At 42.2% G+C, this 25,881-nt stretch overlaps 5 protein-coding genes and 1 pseudogene across 5 annotated transcripts; all 6 read left to right on the forward strand.

Moving 5' to 3' along the window:
* Positions 1–77: 77 nt before the first annotated feature.
* LOC121553600 (lysosomal thioesterase PPT2-A-like) lies at positions 78–3,580 on the forward strand. Its single transcript, XM_041866846.2, has 8 exons — positions 78–374; positions 1,476–1,629; positions 1,721–1,816; positions 2,083–2,190; positions 2,338–2,421; positions 2,770–2,854; positions 3,018–3,072; positions 3,180–3,580. The coding sequence occupies exons 1-8, from the start codon at positions 225–227 to the stop codon at positions 3,321–3,323; spliced, it is 876 nt and encodes a 291-aa protein (XP_041722780.2). The 5' UTR covers positions 78–224; the 3' UTR covers positions 3,324–3,580.
* A 707-nt stretch (positions 3,581–4,287) lies between these two features.
* Positions 4,288–16,382, forward strand: si:ch73-95l15.5. Its single transcript, XM_041866184.2, has 10 exons — positions 4,288–4,365; positions 5,466–5,651; positions 5,726–6,729; positions 7,110–7,262; positions 8,788–8,865; positions 10,913–11,029; positions 11,232–11,378; positions 11,604–11,771; positions 15,752–15,944; positions 16,208–16,382. Exons 2-10 carry the CDS (start codon positions 5,480–5,482, stop codon positions 16,225–16,227), a joined length of 2,052 nt encoding a protein of 683 aa, XP_041722118.2. The 5' UTR covers positions 4,288–4,365; positions 5,466–5,479; the 3' UTR covers positions 16,228–16,382.
* A 1,604-nt stretch (positions 16,383–17,986) lies between these two features.
* On the forward strand, positions 17,987–19,579 carry LOC121553470. The gene is made up of 4 exons (XM_045226603.1): positions 17,987–18,344; positions 18,579–18,864; positions 19,047–19,151; positions 19,388–19,579. Exons 1-4 carry the CDS (start codon positions 18,139–18,141, stop codon positions 19,577–19,579), a joined length of 789 nt encoding a protein of 262 aa, XP_045082538.1. The 5' UTR covers positions 17,987–18,138.
* A 227-nt stretch (positions 19,580–19,806) lies between these two features.
* On the forward strand, positions 19,807–21,639 carry LOC121553469 (coiled-coil domain-containing protein 105). Its single transcript, XM_041866595.2, has 4 exons — positions 19,807–20,041; positions 20,115–20,210; positions 20,408–20,521; positions 20,718–21,639. The coding sequence occupies exons 1-4, from the start codon at positions 19,949–19,951 to the stop codon at positions 20,913–20,915; spliced, it is 501 nt and encodes a 166-aa protein (XP_041722529.2). The 5' UTR covers positions 19,807–19,948; the 3' UTR covers positions 20,916–21,639.
* Positions 21,640–21,825: 186 nt separating this feature from the next.
* lypc (ly6 domain containing, pigment cell) lies at positions 21,826–23,476 on the forward strand. The gene is made up of 3 exons (XM_045226695.1): positions 21,826–22,286; positions 22,604–22,723; positions 22,846–23,476. Exons 1-3 carry the CDS (start codon positions 22,235–22,237, stop codon positions 23,052–23,054), a joined length of 381 nt encoding a protein of 126 aa, XP_045082630.1. The 5' UTR covers positions 21,826–22,234; the 3' UTR covers positions 23,055–23,476.
* LOC121553305 overlaps positions 23,451–25,881 on the forward strand; it is a 3,519-nt pseudogene continuing 1,088 nt past the window's right edge.

Below are 25,881 nucleotides of genomic sequence, written 5' to 3' on the forward strand. Positions count from 1 at the left end.
GCTAGCATGCACCTGACATTGAATTAAGATGATAAAGGAGGAAGAAGGAGTGTCTTCTTCCGCGATACCCACAACAGATGTGTAATAATGAAAGTAGGTAAACATAGTAAACTGGAACTTAAATGTCCGTTTCAATTTGAATTTATGCTAGGGTGATGCAACCAATTGTTCTCTCCTGCACGCTGAAGGAATCAAACTTTTATTTATCGGTGGTTTAATTGAAAATGAGAGCATCGTTGGACATCAATGTACTTCTGCTGCTCTTGTGTGGAGTTAACCTGGCGGACACGCTTGGGTACAAACCTGTCATCATTGTTCACGGCCTCTTTGACGGCCCTAAACAATTCCTTATGATGAGTCGTTTGATACAAGAGGTACGTTTCAAAATGCAGAGAGCCCAAGCCTCTACAACACACGTTGAACCGTAATTATGTACTTATTAAACAGAAAAGAAAACAACTATGATGTAATTTGAGACTGATTAGATGATTGAGATGTATGTGGGGAAAAAAGAAATTGAGGGTACTTTATACAGTCTATGAGTGATAAAATATAGTTTTTGGGCCACCAAAATGTTTTACACGTAGTAACTCATAAAGAAGGCAAAAAAGTATCCATGGAAACAGTTTCACATGAAGTAAGAATGTTATAAGATCCTGTTTTAGTGCACCTGTGATACAAATGTATATCATACATAACATTCTATTCCTCTAAAAACCTGTGGCCATTGTCCTGTTAAACATTCTCCAGAGAGAAAAAAGCAGATGTTCAAGTCATCCATCCATCATTTCCCCAATACCAAGAGCAAACACAACGTTTTCAGCCTATAATATTGGCCCATCATATCATTATACTTAAGCAATAAGGCCCGAGAGGGTGTGGTATATGGCCAATATACCATGGCTAAGGGCTGTTCTTATGAATGACACAATGTGGAGTGCCTGGATACAGCCCTTAGCCGTGGTATATTGGCAATATACCACAAACACCCGAGGTGCCTTATTGTTATTATAAACTGCTTACTAACATAATTAGAGCAATACAAATATATGTTTTTTCATACCCGTGGTATATGGTCTGATATACCACGTATTTTAGCCAATCAGCATTCAGGGCTCGAACCACCCAGTTTATAATGTATGTTATAATATGATAAGATATAAAAACAAAGAGAGTCGCACACTCCATATGTATAACCTTAAATTTATTGTGTAAAGAAGGCACAATGATGCCGAAACGTTGGTGTTTTTTTACCCAATAAATTACTGGGAGGTTCTACATATGGCGTGTGCGACTCTCTTTGTTTTTATAGCTTACAGTTTATTCCCGTTAGTCAGCACCTCTACACTAAATATTTTTATCTGGGTGTGCGCCAGCTCATACTTTTTATTAGAATAATATGATAGGATAAAATGTTTCAGGTACATTGTTTTTTCTTGTATTTTGCAATATAAGCTGATGTATTCTTTTGACAGGCCCATCCAGGTACCAACGTGTCAGTGATAGATCTGTATGATAACATGGCCAGCCTGAAGCCACTGTGGGTGCAGGTGCAGGGCTTCAAAAAGGCGCTCTATCCAATCATGCAGGAGGCAGAGAACGGCGTCCATCTTATCTGCTTCTCACAAGGTCTTTCTATCTCTGTTATTTTGCATTTTTGGAACAATACATAGAGATATAGCTCTGTCCGCTTAATGTTGTCTTCCCCTGCTTCTCCTAGGTGGTCTGATATGTCGAGGACTTCTTTCTACACTTCCTGACCATAATGTCCAGTCCTTCATCTCCCTCTCATCACCACAGGCTGGCCAGTATGGAGGTCAGTGATGGCCACTTTCTTCTCGGAAGTCATATTTGATCAGGCAAGGCCTGCGTATAGGTCTTGTTTTTATTATTTTCCCCAATAAATTCGAACACAATGAAGTTTTGCTTTTTGTCATGCAACAAAGTTTCATTTTTTCTATCAATATCTCACATTTCAAATAAAAAGTGAAACTTTGCAAGCTGTGTGAAAACTTGGAACACATGATATGTTCCACACACCTCACACATTTTACTAGCCTTTTCCTTGTGCTTCTTCCACAGACACAGAAATTCTGAAATGGGTTTTTCCTCACTATCTAAAGGCCAGTCTTTTTCACGTGTGTTACTCTTTAGTAGGACAGAAATGGTCCATCTGCAACTTCTGGAATGGTAAGAGAGAATTGGGTTGTTAAAGGGGAACTTCAGTGTCAAACAAATAGAGAACCAGAACATTTGTTTGTAGATGTGTGTCTGAGTACAGTAAAGAGGCTTATGACTGTTCCTTTGTGCTTGCACCAAAATGTTTTGTCCTACCAGACCCACACCAAAGAGAACGCTTCCTGAAGAGCAGCAATTATCTGGCCCTTCTGAATGGAGAGAGACCGCACAGTGAAATGACAGGTACTGAAATTCATTCCTACTGCAGATATCTCAGCATCCAAAACTGAAAACCTAGATTAGATTAGTCATCATTGACTGATAAGGGCCAGACAAAATCTCCAGCAAAGTTCCTTACTTCTCCTTTCACACTGCCTTGTCTGCATAATGAACAAAACTATACATTTTGTAGCAATAGGCCTATTTAGTTTGGCTTCCATTTATTTCTCAATATATATTTGATAAAACTGCAGATTCAGTCTGGCCCTACTGACACTGTTGGCCTAAGTCGTTTTAAATTCGATAAAATGTGGAGTGACATAGTTACTCTCAATCTCAGAACAAATAAATGTATCTCTCTCTAATCATCAGAGTGGAGGAAGAACTTCCTGCGAATCAACAAGCTGGTGTTGATTGGAGGACCAGATGATGGAGTGATTACACCATGGGAGTCCAGGTATCCATGGTCACCATCACCACCATTATTTTACACTAAATTAATTGCCCTGTTGTATATCCTGCATTCTTACAAACACATTGGTTTCATCTGTGAGACGTGAGCTGGACACTAGTGACACTCTATACCTATTGCACTAACCATGTCTGTTCTCTCCAATCAGTCACTTTGGATTTTATGACATTAACGAAACCATTGTTGAGATGAAGAACCAGGAAGTAAGTTACTTTAATGGTACCATCTACCATCATTGATAATGTTCCTAATGTTCATGTCATAATGTGATGGGTAACTATGTGCTTCTCTGTCTCTCTCATTTGAATAGTGGTACGTTAGGGATTCGTTTGGGCTGAAGACACTGCATGCTCGTGGAGACCTGGCTGTGTATGTGCTCTCAGGAGTGAAACACAGTTATTGGCATTCTAATGAGACGGTGTTCAGAGGCTGCATAGAGGAGTGGCTGACATGAACACGCGCACACACACATTCACGCTGAATATCATGTTCATAGAAACAGCCATAAAAGGTTATGCAAGTTGTCTTTGATTGACATATCATAGTTGTATGTAGTGCCTATTTTATATTTTTATACAGTATTGTTTGTCTGTGATTATGAAACAGCGGAATCAAGTGTTTTTTTGTAAAGTAATAGGAAATACACACCGAATTTTCCTGAATTTCACATGATGTGTTCTTGCACAATGCTTTCACTCTACTCCTGGTGAATCAGACTTGTTTCTCTCTTGGAATAAATCTGTGTGATTGATGATAGTGTATAATCTTTATATTTGACTGAATCTTCAAAATGATTACCAAACATTGGACTACAATCGCCCAAGCATGCACATTTCCTAGTTCCATAGATTACCATAGATTACAATGATCTGAGCAGAAATGAAAAACAGTAGACTAAATGTGTTCAGGGATCAATTGGGGGGGGCTATATTCTGGGAATGATTGCCATCAGAATCATATGTAACCTATAATGTTTCATAAACTTCAATTACATTTACATTTGAGTCATTTAGCAGACGCTCTTATCCAGAGCGATTTACAGGAGCAATTAGGGTTAAGTGCCTTGCTCAATGGCACATCGACAGATGTGCTCGGGGATTAGAACCAGCGATCTTTCGGTTACTGGCACAACGCTCTTAACCACTAAACTACCTGCCGCCCAATTACATTCCATTGTAGCTATTAGTTGAGGGAGGAGCTCTGGCACTGTACATTACCAATGAAAAGTGTGTCTATGAAAATAATCCAATGGACTGCCGACATACGGCCATTTACTTCTCAGAACGGGTGTAATCATTAGTCCAAACAGAGATTTTCTATTTGACTAATTCAGGTAGGTCCCTCCCCGTTTCGTTCCGTTTACGAAATGTTTTGCAACAGAATCGGCGTAATGAATACACCCCAGGTATGACCAATGACGTCAGCAAGGTAGCGCACACTCACAGCTCCTTTCCGGTGTAGGCTACTGCAGCGCGCTCGAGTTCCTGGTTGATATTGTAAGACACTTTTTAATGAAATTCTATTTCTAATTTTTTACTATGTGGTCATTGGTAAAGTCATGAATGTTTTTAGAAAATGTTGATGGGACTCGGTTAACTTCACCGAGGACGGCACCGGGATTAAAAATTTGTGTTCAAGATTTACCAACTTTATCGGGTTCAGAGCGCGAAACCAGATTTAACTTCTAGAGACAGATAAGCCATACTCATCCAAACTATTTATGCATGCAGATGTTCTAAAAGTGGAGATAAAGAAAACAAATATGTGATTTTGGCAAACTCCAAAGGACGAAATTAATTTGGTAAAGTCATACTGCTTAATTTGATTCAGACAGTGAACACGTAGCCTAGAATTTTCGTGGTGACGGACTCTGCGTTGTCGGAATGGAACTTATTTACACACCGCTGCTGCTTAAAATAGGACTGCATAGACAGGTCGATGGTCTTGGTTATATAGGTTGTGTACCGCGGGCAACAGAAAGAAACGTAACTTACACCAGCAGCTGTCGTCTTTCGAAATTGTAGAGTAATGGACAGCAGCCTATTATAAAGTTCATAATGATAGGTACAAGCGAGCAGTGAGACGAATGGCGGAGAGACCGTGAAAGTTTGCGAGACTTGTTTTTTGCTTTGACAGTTTGCGTAATGTACTGTCAGCGTGGCTCAAGGTCGACGTGTAGGCGGCTGTTGGTTGTTACTGTAAACACTCTCAGATGTGTGCTAAAAGAGCCATCACACTGACAAAAACATCCACACTATAATATTAAAGCACACTGACAGGCAAAGCAGTGAGAGCCGATAATAACTGAATTAGGCTAAACAGCCAAGGATAATCTTTATTTTTATTTTTATAAGTGGGCCAAAAGTGAAGCCAGCTTTTGAAAATCCAGTTCTGACTTGGAAAAACTACTTTGAATGTCACTGCCAGCAAGTGCAATTATACAGAATTGAATTCTAAGATTAGATATCCAACCATTCTCAACATCATGATCAAAAAGTCTAGAATACATTTAGTTAAGGCTGCAGCTTAGAATATTTTCTGCTTTATTCCAACAGAATATTGAAGAACATTCTGTGGACATCGGGGGATTTTCTAGCCCTTCCGTCTACTATGTCCTCCAGAGGCAAAGGCGAGGGGTGTCGGGTGTGTGGGGGTGACCTGCAGGGTAACCAACGGCGATGGCTCTTTGGGGGTCAGAACAAAAAAGATGGTCAGCCTCAGACCCCATCAGACTCACTGGGCAGAGGAAATCTCTCCAGGTCTTCTCAAAGCAGCCCCTGGGGTGAGTTGTGTGTGCACTTCTGTGCGTGTATGCACGTGTGTGTGTTCTAATGTTTTCCTTTCCCCCTTTTGCAGGTAGCACCATGTCCCTTGGCTCCACAACGTCTCTCTCGTCCCTGTCCTCACCCGCTAAAGCAATGGATCTTCTCTCTGTACTGACACACATACTAGGCCGGTCCGTACCACGGGGCAGTGGGCGGGGGGAGTTCTTGTGTGGCAAATGCGTTTCAGTTCTAGAGCGGGTTTTCAAGTTTGACTCAGTAATTTCCAGAGTGAGGGTCTTATCCTCTGAGAGGCTTCAGAAGTTGACCCAGGAGAGGGACAAGGTCAGGCAGTGGGTACGCAGCGCTTACCGCCAGCGACACCCTCAGGATTTCAGGATGAGGAGCAGCACTAGTGAGGAGGATGGGGATGGAATGGGAGACAAAGATGGCTACATGGAAATGTTGAAAGAGAACATGGCCCTGTCAGAGTATGAGTGCTGGTCTGAGAAATGGGACGCATGTCCATACTTCAGGAGAACGGGGAAAAGATGCTCAAAGGGGAAAAATTGTGAGGGATGTGATTCTTTGAGGGTGTCCGACTCCGCTTATGAGTCCGTTTGTGGGGTTCCTCGCCGCCTGCCCTTCCAACCCTTTTCCCCCTTGGCCCTATCGCGGGACAAGTCGCAGAGCATGCCCCTTCATTGGTCGAGAGTGCCGTCGCTCAGCTCTAGCCCAGCGTCATTGGCTGGATCCACTCTCTCCTTAAGAGGGTCCTCTCGCACTGAGTCCATCCAATCACTGGACTCGTTGGGTTGCCGTGATCCATTTGATTTTCCAGATGATTTGTCACTCCTGGTCCTCAGAGAGTTGAAAGGTATTGAAGGAAAGCCTGTCAGTTCACCACCAGGGAGTAAGATTCCCGTTTTGGGAAAGAGGGAAGGGCGATATTTAGGAGAGGTAGGTGAGACATCCTCCCCTGAGGTAACAAGGGTGCTGAATTTTGGAGAGCGGGAGAATGGAGGAGAGGAAGTGGATGGAGAGACCAATGATGTTCTGACTGAATTGAGGGATGAGTTTATTCCACTACACAGAGAGGTGAGATTTCTCTTACATTCAATCAAAATCCAGCATACCAAATAACGATAGGGAGTGATTATGAGTAGGGCCAGGAGTTTTTCCTGACAACACTTTGGGTTTCCATTGCCTATAAATCAGCCCTTTCCCTGGTCAGGAAAATATCTCTGCCCTAAATGAGGATTTTCTGACAGGTTGCCTTGCCTTGCCTGTGGATCGCTCCGTCTATCACTGAGTGTAAATATTTACTTAGTTGTCTGTAATATGTCATCTAGGATCTAAAATGTCTGTAGCCAGTGCAAAGTTCCAACTCTGAATATTATCCTACTTATGAATACAGGAATAGGACTTCAACAGAATTGAATGTGACAACAAAATGCCATTTTCTGATTTATTTTCAGAGCACTTCAGGTCGAGTGCACCTTGCAGTCAGGCAGTTGCGAGGACAGCTTGATCAAGCTATGGCACGCATCAAGACCCTAGAAACTGAGCTTGAACACGGGACCAAAACCAAACCAGATACTAATGTCAATGGACCAGAGGATTGGCTTAAGGTAAGCACTGAGTAGTTTATTGATTTGATACTCCACATGTTTCCCCCTTGTATTTACACACTTTATTAAGCCACACATTAAGCCTAGTCATGGACTAAAAAGCATTCTCAATGGAGATTCTCCAATTAAAATAGTATTTTTGTTGTGTGCTCAACCAAATGATCATGACACTTCAATTCTGCTCACCAATTGAAACAGTTTTGTCATTTTCAATTGAGTTACTATAAATACTATGGACTGGTTCCCCTGACAAAGCTGGACTAGGCTGGTCCAGGTTTAAATTGGTGAGCAGAATTGAAGTGTCATGATCATTTGGTTGAGCACACAACTAAGGTTGACAATCCCTGTCATGGTAACTGACTGATGACTTTTTCTACAAGATCAACAGGTATAGGCCTAGTCAGCTGGTGCACAGCAATATAATGGCCTGAACATAGTGTCCCTAACATGCTTCCTCTGCATGTACTTGCGCGCGCACACTCACACACGTCTACAGAATCACATGGATAGCAATGTCTTTAAGCCGTGCTTGTGTTGACTAAGCACAAATAAAGCATTATGCAAGGAATGATGGGTGTGTTAGTTTGTTTGGTCTCTGGATGAGGGAGTGTCCTCTTTCCTTAATGCAGGTGCACTCATGTAACACACACACACACCTCTCCCTGGAATCTCCCCCAACTAGAGGAGTTTGCCCTGCAGCTCAGGATTGCTTTTCATAAAGAGATCATTAACATGCTTCTCAGCCGCTGAGTGGCATCTTTTAACCTTATCTCCTTACGGTAGACTCATGTTATCCAACCCTGCACCTACCTATGGTTATAGCATGTCTAGGCCTTACCCCCAGCTGTTAAGGCATCTTACCTAAACTGATTCTCATTTCATGAGATTCACATCTGTGATTCAGGTCTGGCTTGAGTTCTAGTTGTTTTGATATTTTAGGAAGCCCTATTAGCAAGTTCAGTCTGGGAATGGGAGCTGTAAATCCATGAAGAACTTTGACGATTAAGAGCCCCACAGCCAGCTCTACACAATCAAATATTTTAATTTGCCTGGAATCTGGCATTAGCTCCACCCAATCCTAGAAAAGTTCAAATAAGTCAATAATTGCGATTAAGTATTTGTGTGCTCTGTGTGAGGTCTGACAGTATATCAGGCTTTTGTGGTGGGGAACTTTCACACTTGGCACTTACAGTATAAGCCTATAAACTGCCCTGCATGTTCAAAGTTTATTACAAGTATACAAACTGATTGCCTGCATTCTTTGAAAGCATCAACTGTAACATAGTGGCATATCACCCACAAGACACTGGCTTCAAAATGGAGAGGTCTGCTGCTCTAGCCTGGTCCCAGATCAGTTTGTGCTGTCTTGGCAACGCCTATGGTCATTGTCATGAGTTTGAAAGATAACACAAACCGATGTATGACCAGGCTAAGCTGCTCTTCTATCGCTGCAGCAATGCTAGTCCTGTGTTGACTTAATTCCTTAATCTAAGTGCTGTGTATGGTGTGATTATGGCTTTTTCAGTTGCCACAGAAGGACGGGGGAAACTTCCTACTGCATAGTTTGGGGCATTCGCTGCACAGCAGAGACCGAGTTATACAGGTGAGTGATTCATAGTGATTCTATGAGAGGAGACAGTGTAGTCATGCTGAAATCACAGGGATCCACTACACTCAGAAATGAGACACTGGCTGAACTAGTGGAATGTTACCATCAAAACATGGACACACCACGCTCTTAAACTCCCAGAGTTAACTTATGATATAGTGGTATTAGCAGATAGGAATCCATCACAAAAGCCAAACAAAACTGCGTTATCTCTACTGAAGATTGTATGGGTGAGCAAACTTTCTCAGCTTAATATACTGACAGTTAGACAAATAGATATATGAAATTGGTTTAATATACAGTATCAGTCAAAAGTTTGGACACACCTACTCAGTCCAGGGTTTTTCTTTATTTTTTACTATTTTCTACATTGTAGAATAATAGTGAAGACATCAAAACTATGAAATAACACATATGGAATCATGTAGTAACCAAGAAAGTGTTAAACAAATCAAAATATATTTTATATTTGAGATTCTTCAAATAGCCACCCTTTGCCTTGACAGCTTTGAACACTTTTTGCATTCTCTCAACCAGCTTCATGAGGTAGTCACCTGGAATGCATTTAAATTAACAGGTGTGCCTTCTTAAAAGTTAATTTGTGGAATTTCTTTCCTTCTTAATGCGTTTGAGCCAATCACTTGTGTTGTGATTAGGTAGGGGGGGTATACAGAAGATAGCCCTATTTGGTAAAAGACCAAGTCATATTATGGCAAGAAAAGCTCAAATAAGCAAAGAGAAACGACAGTCCATCATTACCTTAAGACATGAAGGTCAGTCAGTATGGAACATTTCAAGAACTTTGAACATCTCTTCAAGAGCAGTCGCAAAAAACATCAAGCGCTATGATGACACTGGCTCTCATGAGGACCGCCACAGGAATGGAAGACCCAGAGTTACCTCTGCTGCAGAGGATACATTTATTAGAGTTACCAGCCTCAGAAATTGCAGCCCAAATAAATGCTTCAGAGTTCAAGTAACAGACACATCTCAACATCAACTGTTCAGAGGGGACTGTGTGAATCAGGCCTTCATGGTCAAATTACTGCAAAGAAACCACTACTAAAGGACACCAATAAGAAGAAGAAACCTGCTTGGGCCAAGAAACACGAGCAATGGACATCAGACCGGTGGAAATGTGTCCTTTGGTCTGGAGTCCAAATTTGAGATTTTTAGTCCAACCGCTGTGTCTTTGTGAGACGCGGTGTGGGTGAACGGATGATCTCCGCATGTGTAGCATAAAGCATGGAGGAGGAGGTGTTATGGTGTGGGGGTACTTTGCTGGTGACACTGTCTGTGATTTATTTAGAATTCAAGGCTCACTTAACCAGCATGGCTTCCACAGCATTATACAGCGATACGCCATCCCATCTGGTTTGGGCTTAGTGGGACTATCATTTGTTTTTCAACAGGATAATGCCCCAACACACCTCCAGGCTGTGTAAGGGCTATTTTACCAAGAAGGAGAGTGGAGTGCTTCATCAGATGACCTGGCCTCCACAATCACTTTTTTGTTTACTACATGATTCCATATGTGTTTTTCATAGTTTAGATGTCTTCACTATTATTCTACAATGTAAAAAATAAAGAAAAACCCATGAATGAGTAGGTGTGTCCAAACTTTAGACTGGTAGTGTATATGTATGTTTTTATAGTCACATTTATTGGTCGCGTACACAGTTTAGCAGATGGTATAGCGGATGCAGCGAAATGCTTACGTTACTAGCTCCTAACAGTGCAGTAAAATGTCAAACAGGTACACAAATAATCCATTTAAAAAACAAGAAATCAAGAAATGTCGGTTATAAATCCAAGTATCAACACACATAGCACTGTAACAGCAATCCAACAGTGAGTGTTTGGGGCAAACCCTGTTTTCTTAACGATCATTGTCTCAATATTTATCAGTAAGACATTGTTTTAAATGCAGTTTTTCTATTCTGGTGTAATTTTTTCATACATCAAGTCCTTTTCTGAAGCCATGTGTTTTTGTGTTATTCCATGATCAGACATGAATTTCCTGTCTCCCTGTCTGCCTCAGGAGTGCATGGGTCTGATCAGGATGATGTCTGTGGAGGTGGGGACAGGGACAGACGTGGCTGACCGACTGACACAGGCACTCACTGACAATCTGAAACAAACTCTCTCCGACAATAAGGTGAGGGCTTAGATTGATCCCATTTGATTATGATTTGAATAAGCTATTGGTTTACAAAAAAAATAACTTGTGCAGACTGTCAAGGCATGGACAATAAAATGTGTGAATTTGTCCTTTTTTTAATATGACATTACTATTTTGATATAGAACATTTCTGTACAATGTTATTTTGCTGATGTCTTATGTTCTACTTCTTCTTTAGCAAGCTCTGGAGACTCTGCGCTCTGAGATGAGTGAGAAGAAGAGGATGGAGAGTGAGCTGGAGGCACTGAAGAAGGCTGGGAGAGACCGGGAGAAAGACCTCTACACACTCAACACTGTGCTCCAATGTAACCAGGACATCATCAATGTGAGTCTGAAGTTGAACACACATGTGATTGCTGTGCTACCAGTGTACTGCAGTTCCTGTAGAACAAGTACACACACACACACCCTCATACTCTTTCACTTAGATGTATTCACTCACATTCATTTAACAAATGTGACATTGTACTGCATACCCTATATAAAGTCACTCAGTCAAAGGTGTTACAAGTTTCACACATAAGAGCCCTGTTTTCCTTCTAAAACCCAGGAGCTGAGAGTGGAGCTGGTCGAGAAGGAGCGAGTGCAGCGGGAGGTGCAGAAGGAGAGGGAAGTGTGGCGACAGCGGGACCAGGCCCTCACAGCATTGCTAGAGGAGAAAGAGTCACTTCTCCTCTGCCTGAAGGAGGCGCTAGAGAGCTCTCAGAAAGACATGCAGGTGAGGGCATTACCTAAACATACAGTATCTCCATAGAATCTCAGTTGAATTAAATTAGGAGTGCTGTAGGATTTAGATCAGGACTCTTACTCTGAGACTCTTTGTGAATACAGCTCTAGTTTTCTAGAGCTGGGCGATATGGACCAAAATCCATATCTATATAGCTATATAAACTCAGCAAAAAAAGAAACGTCCCTTCTTCAGGACCATGTCTTTCAAAGATAATTAGTAAAAATCCAAATTGTAAAGGGTTTAAACACTGTTTTCCATGCTTGTTCAAAGAACCATAAACAATTAATGAACATGCCCCTGTGGACGGTCGTTAAGACACTAACAGCTTACAGACAGTAGGCAATTAAGGTCACAGTTATGAAAACTTAGGACACTAAAGAGGCCTTTCTACAGACTCTGAAAAACACCAAAAGAAAGATGCCCAGGGTCCCTGCTCATCTGCGTGAACGTGCCTTAGGCATGCTGCAAGGAGGCCTGAGGACTGCAGATGTGGCCAGGGCAATAAATTGCAATGTCCATACTGTGGGACGCCTAAGACAGCGCTACAGGGAGACAGGACGGACAGCTGATCGTCCTCGCAGTGGCAGACCACGTGTAACAACACCTGCACAGGATCTGTACATCCGAACATCACACCTGCGGGACAGGTACAGGATGGCAAGAACAACTGCCAGAGTTACACCAGGAACGCACAATTCCTCCATCAGTGCTCAGACTTTCCGCAATAGGCTGAGAGAGGCTGGACTGAGGGCTTGTAGGCCTGTTGTAAGGCAGGTCCTCACCAGACATCACCGGCAACAATGTCGCCTATGGGCACAAACCCACCGTCGCTGGACCAGACAGGACTGGCAAAAAGTGCTCTTCACTGACAAGTCACGTTTTTGTCTCACCAGGGGTGATGGTCGGATTCGCATTTATCGTCGAAGGAATGAGCGTTACACCGAGGCCTGTACTCTGGAGCGGGATCGATTTGGAGGTGGAGGGTCTGGGGCAGTGTGTCACAGCATCATCGGACTGAGCTTGTTGTCATTGCAGGCAATCTCAACGCTGTGCGTTACAGGGAAGACATCCTCCTCCCTCATGTGGTACCCTTCCTGCAGGCTCATCCTGACATGACCCTCCAGCATGACAATGCCACCAGCCATACTGCTCGTTCTGTGCGTGATTTCCTGCAAAACAGGAATGTCAGTGTTCTGCCATGGCCAGCAAAGAGCCCGGATCTCAATCCCATTGAGCACGTCTGGGACCTGTTGGATCGGAGGGTGACGGCTAGGGCCATTCCCCACAGAAATGTCCGGGAACTTGCAGATGCCTTGGTGGAAGAGTGGGGTAACATCTCACAGCAAGAACTGGCAAATCTGGTGCAGTCCATGTGGAGGAGGTGCACCACAGTACTTAATGCAGCTGTGGCCACACCAGCTACTTACTGTTGCTTTTGATTTTGACCCCCCCCCCTTTGTTCAGGGACACATTATTCCATTTCTGTTAGTCACATGTCTGTGGAACGTGTTCAGTTTATGTCTCAGTTGTTGAATCTTATGTTCATACAAATATTTACACATGTTAAGTTTGCTGAAAATAAGCGCAGTTGACAGTGAGAGGACAATTCTTTTTTTGCTGAGTTGATGCGATAAAGATAAATCAGCTATAAATACTTTTTTGGGTAGGTGCTAGAGCTGGGCGATTATGGACAAAAAGTCACATTGTGATTAATATAACTAATTTGCTTGATAACAATAAATAGATTACAATGCAATGTTCCCTCTAAGTTACGCGCGTGTGCAGCCGCGCACCTCCTCCAGGACTGCCGCGCAGAAGAAATACCATGCCGCGCAGAGACGCAAGAGATTGAACTTCAGAGTTCACCCAATTAGTTTACACTATATAGATCAATGTTTTTTTCTATGATCGAATCAACATTATTTCAGCCCCTTTTCAATACAACAAACGAAAACAAATCTAATTTTGCTAAATTGAGTCTGTGATTTTGTTGTAGGCAGAGCCAGAGCGCAATGGAGTAAAATTATATTGGCGGGTGTAGCCCACCAGCGGTCTTGAGCTTTTCAGTTCAGATCAGATCGCAGAGCTGCGCGTCTGCACATTTGTTGATATTCTTTGCTAGTTAGCAAGTTATTAGCCCAGTTATAGATAAGTATAGGTCAGCAATGGGGAGTTACTGCTTCCTACAAGAGCACAAAACGTGTAGGTTACATTTTAAGCTGTCTTGGTAAAAAGCTTATGTCTTAAAGGGACAGTGTTGTATTTTGAGACAGGCTTGAATATGCAAATAAGCCAATAGAGGGGTAGCCTACATTGTCTAATTCTCTGTATGGTAATAGTAATTCATTGTATTTTGTAAAGTGGTTTATTGCATCATACAACACAATAAAATGCAATTTACAGTCACCTGTTTGGTCCATGTTACAGACCAAGTAAAAAATCGTGAATTAATGTCAAGCATTTCATAATGTAAAAACGTGTTTAAAGTCTCATGCAATGTAGGCCTGCATTGAACACAGCATATAGGTTACTGTAGGCTATATCATGGAAATCATAAGCTATTTCCATGTGAAAATGTTATGGGATTTGCGCCGTTTTGTTGGTAGGCCTACATTATGCTGAAATAGCCACAATAACCTATTGGCTACTGTCAAACTGTAAGGGTACAGCCTCAGTGTTCACTGCGCGCGGAAGTTGCACAAAATTCTCACAACATTCAAGTTTCCGCTCACAAGACCAAAAATGTCCTCAATGCCCCCCAAAATTAGAGGGAACATTGCTACAACAATAAAACATTGTTTTAATGGACAGTTACTTTACATTAGAGGCAGGGCTCAAGACACATTTTTACAGTGCCATGTAAGTCAACTGAGATGGTAGCCTAATATTTATCTAACATATCCAGGGAATGCATGATTGATATTTTGATGTGCAACCTGTCAAAATAGGATCCAGAATGATCAGATGTATTTCTGGCTCTGTGCATATAGATAAAATATTCCAGAAATGTTCTCTATTTCAGCTCATGAAACATGGGACCAATACTTTTACATATTGCGTTTATATTTTTCTTCATTGTACAACAAGATCTCACGGTTTTACCAATTTGACAACAGATTCTGATGTTTATCCACATTTCTCCAAACGTCAAATTTCTTTATCATTCCATTTCTCCTTGCACACAGCAGGGGGAGGGAGGGAGTGAGAGTGGCTCACTCTCACAGCAGGGGGAGGGAGGGAGGAGTGGCTCACTTCAGCAGGGGGGAGGGAGTGAGAGTGGCTCACTCTCACAGCAGGGGGAGGGAGGGAGTGAGAGTGGCCACTCTCACAGCAGGGGGAGGGAGGGAGTGAGAGTGGCTCACTCTCACAGCAGGGGGAGGGAGGGAGTGAGAGTGGCCACTCTCACAGCAGGGGGAGGGAGGGAGTGAGTGGCCACTCTCACAGCAGGGGGAGGGAGGGAGGAGTGGCCACTCTCACAGCAGGGGGAGGGAGGGAGTGAGAGTGGCCACTCTCACAGCAGCCGACAGCACAACAGGCAGATACTTTTAAAGCAGGAATCAACATAATGCATAGGCTATTACTGTTGACCAAATAATCGTTTTACAACAACCTAGAGGAATGTTGTATAGCAAAATCATAGAATATTAACGACGTACGCAAAATGCTTCGGTAGGAGGAAGGCAATGTCGGTGTCGGTCATTTTCGCTTTATCGTCCCAGCTCTACAGTTTTCCCATCTTGACTACAGAAACCGGTCTGGCTTTTGTTTGCATTTTAGAATGGGATTTTGTATTGGGCCAAAATATTTTGGGGGTGAAAGAATATGGTGAAACACTATCATTCCACTATTACTGCAGAAATATTATGGACGTTTCTGAAATTACAATGCAAAAATTCTACATGTAGCTCTTTTGACTTCACTGGCTTCAGGGAGACTTTCCTCCTCATAACTTGTTTTCTTTCCCCCAGGCACTGTCGGACTCTGTGATTAGCCAGGGGGTGTCAGGAGGCGGTGCTGAGGGGAGCTCTGGCCTCTCAGCTGAAGGAGAAGGAGAGCCTGGTGAGAGCCTGGCTACAGGACAGAGAGGAGCACAGCGCCACCATGTGCCGGGAGGTCTCGAAGCTCACCGCCGCCCTGCAGGACTATCAGGGCATGGTGCAGGTGAGCGCAAGTGAGGATGGGAAAGTGGATGCTTTCACCAATCCCTGTCTTTCATATCAGTGAAGAAGAAGACAGTAAGACTGTTAAGATACTCCTTTATACTGAGATGTGCCGTGATTACATACGGTCAGTCTTCCATTGTCTTTTACACATTTCAGGTCATCTTCAGTTACCAATTCCGTGAATTACCAAGCCTATAATATGGTTTGGTAATTAGAACCCATGCCTTTCATCTCTTCTAATCTTTCCCCTGCCTTCTCAAGGAGCAACAGCAGAATCATAGTCAGACGGTGTCTTCACTGTCAGAGCAACTCAACGACACACGCAACGACCTGAGGGAGAGGGGGAAGGAGAACATGGAGGCACAGCGAGCCTGGCGGAGCGAAAAGGAGGAAAAAGAGAGGGAGGAGAGGAAATTGAGGAAGAGCCTGGAGAAGAGAGACCAACTCATTGAGGTATGTCCGTACATGAGCGAGGTATGTCCATACATGACCTTTAGAAAAACACTAAAGATCGGACCAAATTAACTCTGAATATTTTGATTTGTGAACATTTTTTATTTAGCAAGTTCTCCTGGATTCCGAGGAACGGGATCATCTACTCAAAGAACTTCAACAGAACCTGCTGAACAAATTTGAACCCATGACTGCTGTCAAACACACACTATGAAAGAGACAAACAAGATAGTGAGAGAGCAAAAAACGTAGAACCATGAAGGTACAATGCACATTTATATAGATGAGCTGCATGAACCAGCACTTTCTTGCACCACAGGTAGTTTACTTCTAATTACAATTATATGTAGGCCTATTAAAAAGGTTGTGTTGATGCGCATTTGTTGCATCAAAACTCCTGACTGGATATTTGTCAATAATGATAATGTTTTTGCTCCATTTTGGCATCCTTCATATTTGTATATTAATATTTCAATCATGTTAAAATGACTGATTTAATTGATTAAGTATGCTAGTAGTTAATCCATGTCTAACATGAATTTAGAATTTGCTTAAATGGTACTCTGTCAATGAAATGTATCAATACAGACAGTTCAATCAAAAAATGTAATTGACTGAGAGTACCATTTATGCAAATTCAAAATACACTTTGGTCCAAGTCAGACATTGATTAACTGCTAGCATGGGACATGGGGAAATGTAGATTGTATGATGAGATTTGTTAATGTATCCTTAAGGGCATCGTGTAGTGCAGCCTTCTTGATAAGTGCAAATATCAGAAGGGTGATTATTATTGTGTTGAATTTGGATAGTTTGAGGTTGCAGTTTCCCAAAAGCTTTCTGTATTGGTGTCCTGCTGTAAATTATGTATGTTTTTTCCAGTGTCTGTTGTCCAAATGTGCCTTTTTGCCTTTTTCTGTTCACGCTGCCAAATTCTTTACACATTAGCAACATGATACTGCTTGGCACTGTGATTGTCATAAAGGGGTTTACATTTTTGACCCCCAAAAATGTATTTATACTTTTTTTTTTTTTTGGGGGGTTAATTTTACTACAGAATGGTTTGATACATTTATTTTTGCCTGTCTTTTGGGGATTTGCTGCCATGTTTTCATTTTTAAGTCTGAGATTGAGAAATAAACCTCTTTATATGATCACAATATTTAATGTAGTCTGTTTTCATTGCATGCATTTTGCTGCCTATGTCATGGATGATCAAAGGGACTTTCATGACCCGTGGGTGTCTCATTTGCTCTGTACTTCACACTTGGAATATGATCCCCAGTAAACGGTTATGGCTAGAATGGATCCAACATTTGTCAGAATGTACTTTTCGTAGCAGGTGTCGGAGAACTTAAGCAGCAGGTTAGGATAATTAACGTGGCAGGTTATGAGAATTAGGTTAAGGTTAGGATTAGCAAAAAACAACTTTTGACGTAAATCTTACAAAAGCTGGATCCCATCTAGACATGACCCCAGTAAACCCCAATACTGACTGACCTCATCCATCCTCTATTGTCCAATCACAAGCAGGACTATGGTTTCTGGTTACTTAGGAACTGTTGTTTTGGAAATGATACTTCAACACTAGTTTATTTGGCCCTCGGGGGTTGAGGTGAACTTTGCGTAATTTAGTAGCCTAAATTAATTAAATGTATCAAAAGGTTTGAGTAAATAGAAAATGCCTGTGCGGTTAGTTCCCCTCGCCTCAGTGACGATAGGACCGCAGTCTTGGCGGGATGATACGATGCTCTCTATCCAGAGAGCGGAGCACTTGGTGCGGCAAACCCACGCAGGACGGTCGGGGTCTATCAGCCGTGCACGGAACTGTAGCGCCGCCGCGTTTACCCCGAGGCGCACAGACACAATTGAAGTGGATGGAGGCGGTGATACTCATGTTGCTTTGTGCAAGCATAAACTCAGACCACAAACCACAGGGACAATGGTGAGAGTGTATTTTAAAGTTATGATGAATGAAATTAATAGTGAATGAATGTGCACTATTTTCAATCATGTAGGCTATATAAGCTTTAGCCTAAATTAAATGTATTTTTGTGGTAATTGCTGTTTTGCTAAATAATGCACAGTTAATGATATTAAGTTTAATTATATTTGTAAGTTTTATATATTGTTGTATGTGTAGACTTCAATGTCATTCTCTGTCTTGTGTCATGTTTAGCTCCGAAATGCTACCCCCACCACATGTGTGGTTCCGTTTCCCACCTCCCTGCTTTCGAGAGCAATGTGCGGAGGCCAGTGTAGGGGTAGCAGGGGAGTACATGCGCGGTGTGAGGGAAGTGGAGGGCGAGATACGTAGAAAAGCTGTCCGGGTGGCACAGGAATGCATTAAACTAGAGAGGGAGAGAGGCCTCCTGGAGAGGATGCTGAGGAGCCTGAGGTGTGAAATGCTGATCAACAAGAAGAGTGTGGAGGGAAGGACCATGAGACCAGCTACTACTGAGACTGTGAGTTCAGTGTGTGTGCATGTGTCACAACTGAATTTATTTGAGTTATTTTCATATTTCCACCTGACCCAAAGTTTTTCTGCCCAGTACTGCTTTGCTGGACTACATTAGGCCTATATGTATTATAATCTACTGTATGGTTATGAGAAAAAAAAACACAGATGATTGTTCTCTGTTTCCAGGGCAGAGACGGAGCAGACCATTTGCTGGAGTGTGAAAAGAGAGAACTCACTGAGCTGAAACAGGAGCTGGAGAGCACTCTGAGGAGCACATTAGCACAACTACAGGTGATGACGTCTAACTGCTATAGGCCGGGTTACTGTAAAAACACTATGACAAATGCTAATGTAGACAGGGCTTTATAAAATAAATGTGATCGCTTTCTCTCTTTTTATGGTTTTCAATGGATACAGGTGCCTAGAGTTATGCGTATGCCTATTCAAGAAAGTTGTCAAGTTGATTTGCTATTGATATACCTTTAAAAAAGCCTGTATTTCTCTCGCTCTCTTCTTGCCATGTATAGACCCTGGGTCAGTGCAGTAGGCAGCTGTTGGACTGTGCCAGTGAGAGAGCTTCTACCACACACTCGCTCTGGCTCTCTCTCTGCAGGGGGACAGGGAACTCCCTCCCAAGGCCTCATAAAACTACCAGAGCCAATCGGCCCCTGTCAATAACATACTGTACTAATGTAACACAGTTTATGGCACTGCGTTGACGTCACCTTGTCCCATATAGCGCCTATTGTGGTTACACTTTGTTTTATTGTCAGTGATTCGCCTAGTTTTTGTCTTAGACACTACATGGTGACAGTGTAATTACATAATAGTTACATAATAGCCACTCATTTATTTATTTGGGATTTATTTAAACCAGCACCTGTAGGCTTACCATTTGCTAGTTAGTCCCACAGATTGCCCATTTCTACTATACACTCTTAGTGGATACTAGGCAAATATCAGCTGAAACAGGTCTGTAAATTAAAGGATTACCCACATCTTTCCTTGTCTCAGAATGTAAGAAGGTTCTGGAGTCTTCCACTCTGGCTGTGAACCAATCACAGCTGCTACGAGAGAACATCAGGCAGATGATTGGAAATGCCATCGCCAGGCAAAAAGCTGCCCACCGTACTGTCAATGAAGCTCTGGTGAAGAAAATAGCTGAGACAGTCACTCTGAAGGTACAGCATGGGACATACAATAGTATTTAACATTTTAAAGTCAAACTAGTAAAACTCTCATTCTCTCGCACAGCAAAATCTCACAATTATGTCTGCAGCCGCCAGGCAGGCCATTTTCCGCAAACAGAGGCAGCTGAACTGCATTCGTCACAGCCATGACAGAGCACTGGTCAGTATGTGAGTGGAACTGTCTGTAGGCTTTGTCATGCATAAGAGTGTGCATTGGAGATAGTGTCTGTATCTGTGCTTATTTGGTAAAGAAAGAGCCACTAATGTTGGTGTAATGGTTGGTTGGTTGTAATAATGTTGTAGTGGGTGACTTCACTACTCCACCCCTATCTTCCTATGTTGTCATGTGTTTTCCAGGGCCCTGAGTACAGTGGGGATATACTTTCCAGAGAGAAACTGAACAGGCCTATAGTAAAGGTTTACCACAGACACCCTGGGACCGAGTTACCTGAGGCTGCTCATCTCATACTGGTAACTAACGACCTTCATCTAAAAACGAACATGATTGACACTCTTTCTCTTATATTATGTACTTGGCCATTTACTGTAGTAGACTAAAAATGTCTGTGCAAGTCTTCCATTGACATCAATGCATGATTTATGCAAATCGTAGAGTTAAGTTCTCATGTTAGAATTCAGCCCTCTGAGTCTTGTGTTTTTCTCTCAGGGTAGTTCTGTGTTGAGACGCTGCCTGCTGTCCTCTGAAGAGGAGCTCTCCAGGCTGCAGGGCACGTGTCTGCAGCTGGTGGACAACCTGCACGGCAAGAGGGTCGCAGAGCAGGTGGACTCTGCTGTGGTCAGGCTGCGGCGGCAGCTGGTCGACAGACAAGCAATGCCCACTTTCCTGCAACAGGAGGTGTACTAAACTCATTATGTAGTGCATGACTCAATGAATCTTTCCTCTCTCCTTGGCTCCTTCTCAAAATGAATTGGAGGAGAAGCTCAGAGGGAAGACGATTTAAGGTTCCTCCCCTCTGATCTTCTCCTCCAATGCGTTTTGAGAAGGAGATGGGGAGAGAAATCAAGGAAAGAGAAGAGCCCATATCTATAGTTATATACAAACGGCACGTGTGTTTTATCCTGGATTTGAAGTGAAAAGAGGGACCAATGTGTTGAAAAGGGACCGTTTAAACATGATGATTAGGAAGGTATGTTTTTGAACCTAGTCATGTGTGGCATCCCAACCCTCGATTAACCACATTTCTGCATTACACCATTTAATGTGTACTTGAAATAAGCATAAACAGTATTTCTCTGCAAACTCAGCCCCATTGCTTATTGTTTGGGAGTTCCTTAGAGGAGCAATGTGCATGGGTTACATTGGCCTGGACTTGATCTCCTTGGATTAATCCACTGTCATATTGTACAGCTTGGCATCTATAACGCGAATTGAATATGTTCAGCATAGACTGCATTAGAATCACAAACAGTTTACTGTACTATGATCAACTTCACCTGTGAATAAATGTATACTGTTATAAAGCCCAGTCTCCATCACCCCCTCCTCTTCAGTCCGAGTCATAAGACTGCAAGTCACTTGACAGTCCTCCCTCTAAACTTCAAGTCTTTCATTAAGAAATAAGGGATGACTCAATAAGCCTCTTCTTTAGTGAGTGGTTACAGAAGCACTGTATAAAGGCCCTCTATACACGGCAAAGCAGTACTGTAGATTTCAGTAATATATTTTGTATCATTGCAATACACTATTAAACTGAATACTCAAATAGTTTGTTTCAACAATGTATTTATGCAGATTCCAGTGTAAACTTTACAATCAGCCATGGCGGAGGAGAGACTTCAGTCTTATCACTGGACGGCTAATGTCCTAATTGAATCAGATGTGTGGCGGGGTGGGGAGACGTTTGAAGATAATTAAGGTAGTATCAAGGAAAACGGGAGGCTATCTTCAGATCTGTGCAGACGATGCATGAAGAGAGAGAAGACTAAAAGTACTGGGATAATACCACAAGTTTGTACAGACGCATCCCCAAACGGACTATATCAACACATTTTACTGGATAAGAGAAGGTTGCAACTAGTTATTGTTTTTTTAGACAATCATTTATCTAAAAACATTAACTAGATAACGACGAAAATAGAAAGGTCTTGAGGCGCTGGTAAAGCAGTCAAATCAAAGGGAATACAGGATATTGTCTTTGTTTGGAGAGAGACAAAAAACAAGTGATGTCACAGCTTCTATGCCCTCTGCTTTTCCTGTGTCTGGTACCATCTGTGGGTAAGTGGAAGAGAAAGGAGTTACAAATTGAATACCTATATTGCAATGTGCAGATGTATCATATACTGTGTGTTTTTGCACGTGTTTATGTGGGAAGCTAATTGGTTAATTGGTGTTTACCTTTGTACAGTGACCTTTGCATTATTACATTAACAACATTGTTTAAGCCCCTCCCACCCATTTCCCCCAACTGTCCGTCATAGGACATCAGCTCCTTTCCTCTGATAATCTTGCACTGACAATTGTACCTATTAAAAATCTGTAGCCAAACTTTCATTTTACTTTGTTCTTATGTAATCAATATCTTTCTCTTTCAGTTGCTCTGTTTTGCTTCACCTGTGTCTTCCCTGCCATATCCCCACTGGACTGCATCAAGTTCCCTCAGAAGTGTCCTCCAGGTCAGCTATGTCTGTCCAGCAAAGCTGTGGGGAAGCGTGGTGAGAGCTCCTTAAGTTACATACATTGTGTGTGCGTGCCTGCATGTTCACCTGAGTGTGTACAAATAACACCATTAATGTAACGCTAACTCGGTCATAAACACATCTTTATTAATCTACAGGAGAGTTCAGTGTGACGCTGTATGAGAAGAGCTGTGTCCTCTCCGCCCTGTGTGGCCTGACTGGTGAGAAGTACGCTATGGGCCTCAACTTCACCTTCACCAATGAATGCTGTTCCACCCACCTGTGTAATGGAGCTGCAGCCCCCGCTGCCCTCTACTGGACTGGCTCTGCTCTCTCTCTCCTCTCATTCACTCTCTCACTGTGTTGATTTACCCATCTTTAAAGAAAATGCTACTGTCGCTAAATGTATAAGGAAAACATGACCACATTTAGTTGCCTAGCGTCGTCGAAACGTTTCAAATAGAAATGTGATGAATAGAGCTGGCATGATTCCTTGTTCTAATTTTCGGAGAGGCATGTTTGTTCAACATACCGTATTTCTATCTGTCCGTTCCAAAACGTTGTATTCTGCTGAACGTGGCCCAGGTGTTTAACGCAATAAAGGTGTGCTTTCTGTACATTAAATATGGACAGAGGATATATTTTCCATTGAACTGACCATTTTCTAGAGTTGAGCAAAAATAATGTGCTTAACACTTTTTTTATTTTACATCTAGGCATAGAATTAACAATATCCCACATGTATATGTCATTAAAGTTGAAAATGAGAGCTAACAACGTACAAAGCATTCACTGTATGGATAATAAATTGTCTTGATATAATCTATAATTGTCTATTTGTATTTTCTATATTTGGGTATGTCTTAATTTTTATAGGCCCTGACTATTTTTGTCTAGCCTATCAAAACTTATAGGCAGGCATAACCATCTATTATAATATTTGAATCCTATTGATCTAATATTTTGCCTGCAGTGCAAATGGCCTCCGTGGCACGAGCCTTGTGCGCACCAATAGTCGACTACGTCTCCAACAGGTGTTTTTGATTTTGGCGCATACTGCAAGGAATACTGCCGTGTTCACGTTCTAGTTGGAACTAGGAAACTCGGAAAATATCTGACTTGCTAACTGGTTATACTTATACACGTGCCGCGATCAACGAATCAGCCAGTCGGAAATGTCCAAGCTTCCTAGTTCCGACTAGTATTTGAATGCGGCATACCTATGGAGATTAATTGACGCAGGGCCTGATTTTGCTCGAGTTATTGTACAGGAATATAGATATGTTTTATATTTTCAACTTGGCCTTTTTGGCCCATTTTGCATTCTCTAAGAGCAGAGGGAGGCTCAAATGAACGCCAGTCATTTATAAAACCTTTTGTGAAGGTATTACTCGCCGAAGACCAACCATCTTACCTCGTACTACCTGTGTTCCAGCACTCAAGGGTGCCGCTGGTAGACAAGGAACATTTCTCTCCAGTCCGTGGTACTGGACACGAACAAATACCGGATAAAGTCAGGAAAATACTGCCCCTGTGTACGCAACACAGAAGCCCTCTGGTCCAAAAAGTCAAGCACGCGAAGTGATAACACTTTGTAACATCAACAAGATGTTGGTGCAGGTAAAGAAAAACATTTTGGTCTCAGGGGGATCACCGTCGCAACTGACACTCGGAACATGCCAAGCCAATAAATCTACAAATGATTCCCTCATCTTCGAATACGACCTCGGCCTCTGTGGGAGCAAGCGCTCGGTAAGGTTTTCCAGTGAGTGTGTTTGTCAACATTCATATGCCTATATTTCCCAGAAATACCATCTTGTTGATATTGACATTGGCCTACTTATCTTCAATAAAACAGCTAGTAAATAATCGTGTGGCCTACTCCAACACACTCCGATATGACCCCTCCAAGGGCCTATCAGGCGAGCTGCACCATTCACCTTGCGAGTTGTCTGTCATTTCAACAGGTGACCTACAGTATTTACACTATTTTATGATGGGTTGATGTTTACCATGAGTGCATGTCACTGGAGGAGTTATCATTGCATACTAAGAAAACTACATAAATGAGAGTAGGTTGGCACAACATTTAAAAAGTTGATTTATAGTCAATGCCAGTTATTTAGATTTGCGTATTTCTTTCCAGATATCATTACTCCTACAAAGTAGGCTACATGCGGAATATGGTACACAAGGTCTCCAAACCAATAAAGAACAGAACCCGTCCCATGCTCACTGCACGTAATGGTAGGGTATAGATGAGTCATTGATCTACAGTAAATGAGGAGTCCTGATGTTATAGAATGTACTTAAATGAGTCCTCAAGTAATTGAAAGATCGGACTACTCATTCTCTCTCCCTCAGCTCAATGGGAGAGACTTGCCCCATCCGATGAGTACACAATGGGAAAGCCCATGTACTTTCAGGCTGACGCGCCTTCCATGTCTAAAGATGGACGTCTCTATGTCCACTCATGCAATGTGACCATCAAGCAGTCACACACCTCTACGCCTCACTTTACTGTCATTGACCATTTTGGGTAATGTAGACATACAGTATGCCAGATCACTTCTATCAGTATCATTTGCACAGTACTTTGCTTTTAAAGAGGCAATCCGCAGCTGAAACAATAACAAAGAAATTCCCTGCCCCAGTTTTGGCAAAAATCAGAGGGATGGGGCTGGAGAAATGTAACCAATCTCAAATTCATAGACCGAGCTATAGATGCAAGTACTGGCCATCTATGATATCCAAATGATAGTTTTGGGTTCTGATGTTGTACGACAGTTGAACTAGGCTCATGCAGCATTTATAAGTTATATTCTTCAATAATCAATGGGTGCATATCATTTATTTATAAGTCCAAAAATGAATGTAGCAATTGCAGATTGACAGTTTTAAGGAACATCTTGGATTTAACAGTAATCTCGATTTTCTGCACAGGTGCATGGTTGAGAGCAAAAACAACAGTGGCTCCAGATTCATCCCATATAAAAGGAATGTTGTGAGGTTTACCATGGATGCCTTTCTGTTTCAGGGCATGACAGCAGGGCAGGTATGTTAAGGATGCACATACTGGAGATGCACTCCATTCATAATATGCAACAGTAACCATAGTCAACTGACCAGTACTTGAGTGCTATGCCATCATTAGATTTCCTATGCAATACATGGACTTCATCAAGCATTATAAC

This window comes from Coregonus clupeaformis, chromosome 17 (assembly GCF_020615455.1).
Source record: "Coregonus clupeaformis isolate EN_2021a chromosome 17, ASM2061545v1, whole genome shotgun sequence".
NCBI lineage: Eukaryota > Metazoa > Chordata > Actinopteri > Salmoniformes > Salmonidae > Coregonus > Coregonus clupeaformis.